General features: G+C 34.9%; 1 protein-coding gene across 1 annotated transcript; it reads left to right on the top strand.

Moving 5' to 3' along the window:
* Nucleotides 1-200: 200 nt before the first annotated feature.
* LOC144559308 (cell number regulator 10-like) lies at nucleotides 201-2228 on the top strand. The gene is made up of 4 exons (XM_078308320.1): nucleotides 201-417; nucleotides 717-788; nucleotides 1480-1692; nucleotides 2161-2228. The coding sequence occupies exons 1-4, from the start codon at nucleotides 201-203 to the stop codon at nucleotides 2226-2228; spliced, it is 570 nt and encodes a 189-aa protein (XP_078164446.1).
* The last annotated feature ends 716 nt before the right edge of the window (nucleotides 2229-2944 follow it).

Genomic DNA, 2944 nt, shown 5'->3' on the forward strand with positions numbered 1-2944 from the left:
CGTTTTCATGTCTGGCGATTGAACAATGAACGGGTGTCACTTGGCATAACAAATACCAAAAATAAGAAATCAACCTAGCTAGCTATTAACCGTTGTTTGGCCTCTTTGGAACTAGCATCGTTTGATCAAACCCGTCTGTCTGTGTCTCTCTCTCTTCTCTCTGGCTTGTGACGTTGCTAGGTTGATCAAATTAATTATATATGTATCCCTCAGTAGAAACAAATCATGAACCGCCACCAACAGCACCGCCTGAGATGCCACAACCACCACAGACAACTGCGCCAGCCTTAGTTGTGGGTCCAACTGTTCATGTGATGCCATCACTGGGACCAAATGTCAGTGTACTTCAGGTCCCACCGTCCATCCCAGCACCATGGTCGACGGGCCTCTTTGATTGCTATGATGATATTGACAATTGTATGGAGCTAGCGTGACCAATTAATTAATTCTCTCTCTCTCGCTCTTTCAAGACCATTCGTTTGTGTAACATTAATTTTACTTCATAGTGTACATGCTGTGCACTCAGTACTGTACCCGATTAGGCAATATCAATTAATATATGAAGTTATTAACTAATTGATTCACTGTTCAAATTAGGCAATATCAATTAAGTAATTGCTTCTCCATGTATGATGCCTTATGTTATTATATTCTTTCATAATTAATTATTTTATAAACATCTTGTTTCATTTTTTTCTTGTATTTCATGTTTATAGGCTGCATGACGTGCTTTTGCCCATGTATTACCTTTGGCCAGATTGCAGAAATTGTCGACCATGGTTCCATATGTAAGCGTTATTGCTGATAAGTTGCTTCAACACTTTTTTGGTTTTCGCAGTTTGATTTGCATTCAAGACTAGTTTTTGGCCGAATCTTCTTGATCAAATGATTAAGTTTGTTTAACATTTATGTAATACAATATAACGCAGGCAAATTTTGTATCTGTAGAAGCAAAAAAAAAATATATATATATTGCATGACATAATTAAGAATCTATCTTTATATTGAATAGTGCTGGGTTGAGAAACAATTAACCCATATCCTTGTAAATAAACTCTCTTTTATACCAATATATTGTTGGCGACAGATTGTCGCTAAAATTAAAAAAAAAAAAAAAAAATCTATCTAGTACCGCCAAATAAAAATCATGATCGTCTTTTAATAGAATTTCAATTTCAGTACCACTGCAGCATAAGCATCAGTCCTTGGCCATTACTTTTCAGTACCATTTGTTGAAACAAGAACTGTACATGTCAAAATTTCAGTTTAGATTGGTGAATTTTATTTTATTTTACCTTTCTTTAAAGCTTAAAAAAAATGTAAGAAAGGAGACAGGAATAAGAGGAGAACAATGTCATGAAAAAGAGAGCAAAAAACAGGAGAGTGATCATAAAACTAAAAATAAGACTCTACATATCACTCTATTTTTTTATTTTATTTACTAACCCTGTACATGTTAAACAACTAAATCTTATGTAGCATGTTGCGCAAGCAGCAGCCTATACACTGGGCTAATGTTTCTGACTGGTTGTCATTGGCTTTACTCATGCTTCTATCGCAAAAAGTTGAGAGGCCATTTCTTCTTAGAGGATAGCCCTTGTGGTGATTGCTGTGTTCACTGCTGCTGTGAGCCATGTGCTCTCTGCCAGGAGCACCGTGAACTCAGGCTGCGCGGTCTCGACCCCTCCTTTGGTATGACTTGTCTGAAACTTCTCTTGTGTACATCTTTCATTATTCTGATTACACTAAGTACATCATTTGTAGATACACACTAAATTTCCAATCAACTTTCACAAATATGCTCTCTTGAAGTAGTGCCTATTTTTTTTCTTTCTTTTTTCGAATCTTGGTTAGTTTTTCTTAGTTTGGTAACATCGATCTTTCTTGAAATGTCAGAGCATATTTTAGTTACTTTACTAATAGGTTTTAGTCATTAATTGGATGTAATCATTTCAAGAATTAATTAATTTGTCATTTACTGAGAGAAAAATATTATTCATGTCCATTTAAGATGCAAGTGCTTGATGTTTATTTAATTGGCTGCTTTAAGGTTATTATTATTAATTTTTTTCTTTTTTGAGAAAACTTCATGGATTTTCTTTTTATCTATATATTGAATGTATACTCTGGTTTGGCTGATCTCTGTTTTGCTGCCTTTAGGATGGCACGGAAATTTGGCCAGGCAAACTACCATGATACCTCTTACTATTGGTGGTATGACTCGCTAGTCATGATTGTATGGATTACATGCATCTCAGAAAATATTTTAAACTGTGCTGGAATGGCTGGTTATATATGCATCTTTTCTATATACTGGGATCATATTATGCATTATTTCATTTTGATGTTCTTGTAAAGTCTGTTGTATGTTTACTTATTTGTTTATAGTTGTGGTATATGTTTGCGTGCAACATTGCAAAAACAGGAATTCAAAGAAATATTCAATGTTTACTTGGATCTTATGTCATGGCAAGGTAATAGGGTTACGCCATTCTGATTCCACAATCGGACGACTGTTACTGTTATAGACCAATTCATATCGAGTGGTGAATGTCACTACTAGAGACTAATTCATATCGATTGGTGAATGTTTGTAAGTGACATACTTTATACCGGCTGTACAATATATCGCTTCCTTAAATATTCTACATCTGATTAGCACACACTGTAGACAACCTTGCTCATATATATTGAAATAGAAGGAAACACCTCATCTTCTAATTAGTTTCTGACTTGTTCTACAGCTTCTAGTTTATAAATTTCTTCAACAGTACTCTGCCATACAATTTCGTCAAATTATCTAATCAGCAATACTGACAAACATTCATCCAAGCACCAGTACAGACTACAGACTACAGAGGACCGGAGCAAAATTGACATTAATTATTTTTCTGACGTTATGAGGCCCATTAAAGACCGGCCTAAAATAAATAACCATGAAAAG

The sequence above is a fragment of the Carex rostrata genome, chromosome 9 (genome assembly GCF_964058835.1).
Source record: "Carex rostrata chromosome 9, lpCarRost1.2, whole genome shotgun sequence".
Lineage (NCBI taxonomy): Eukaryota > Viridiplantae > Streptophyta > Magnoliopsida > Poales > Cyperaceae > Carex > Carex rostrata.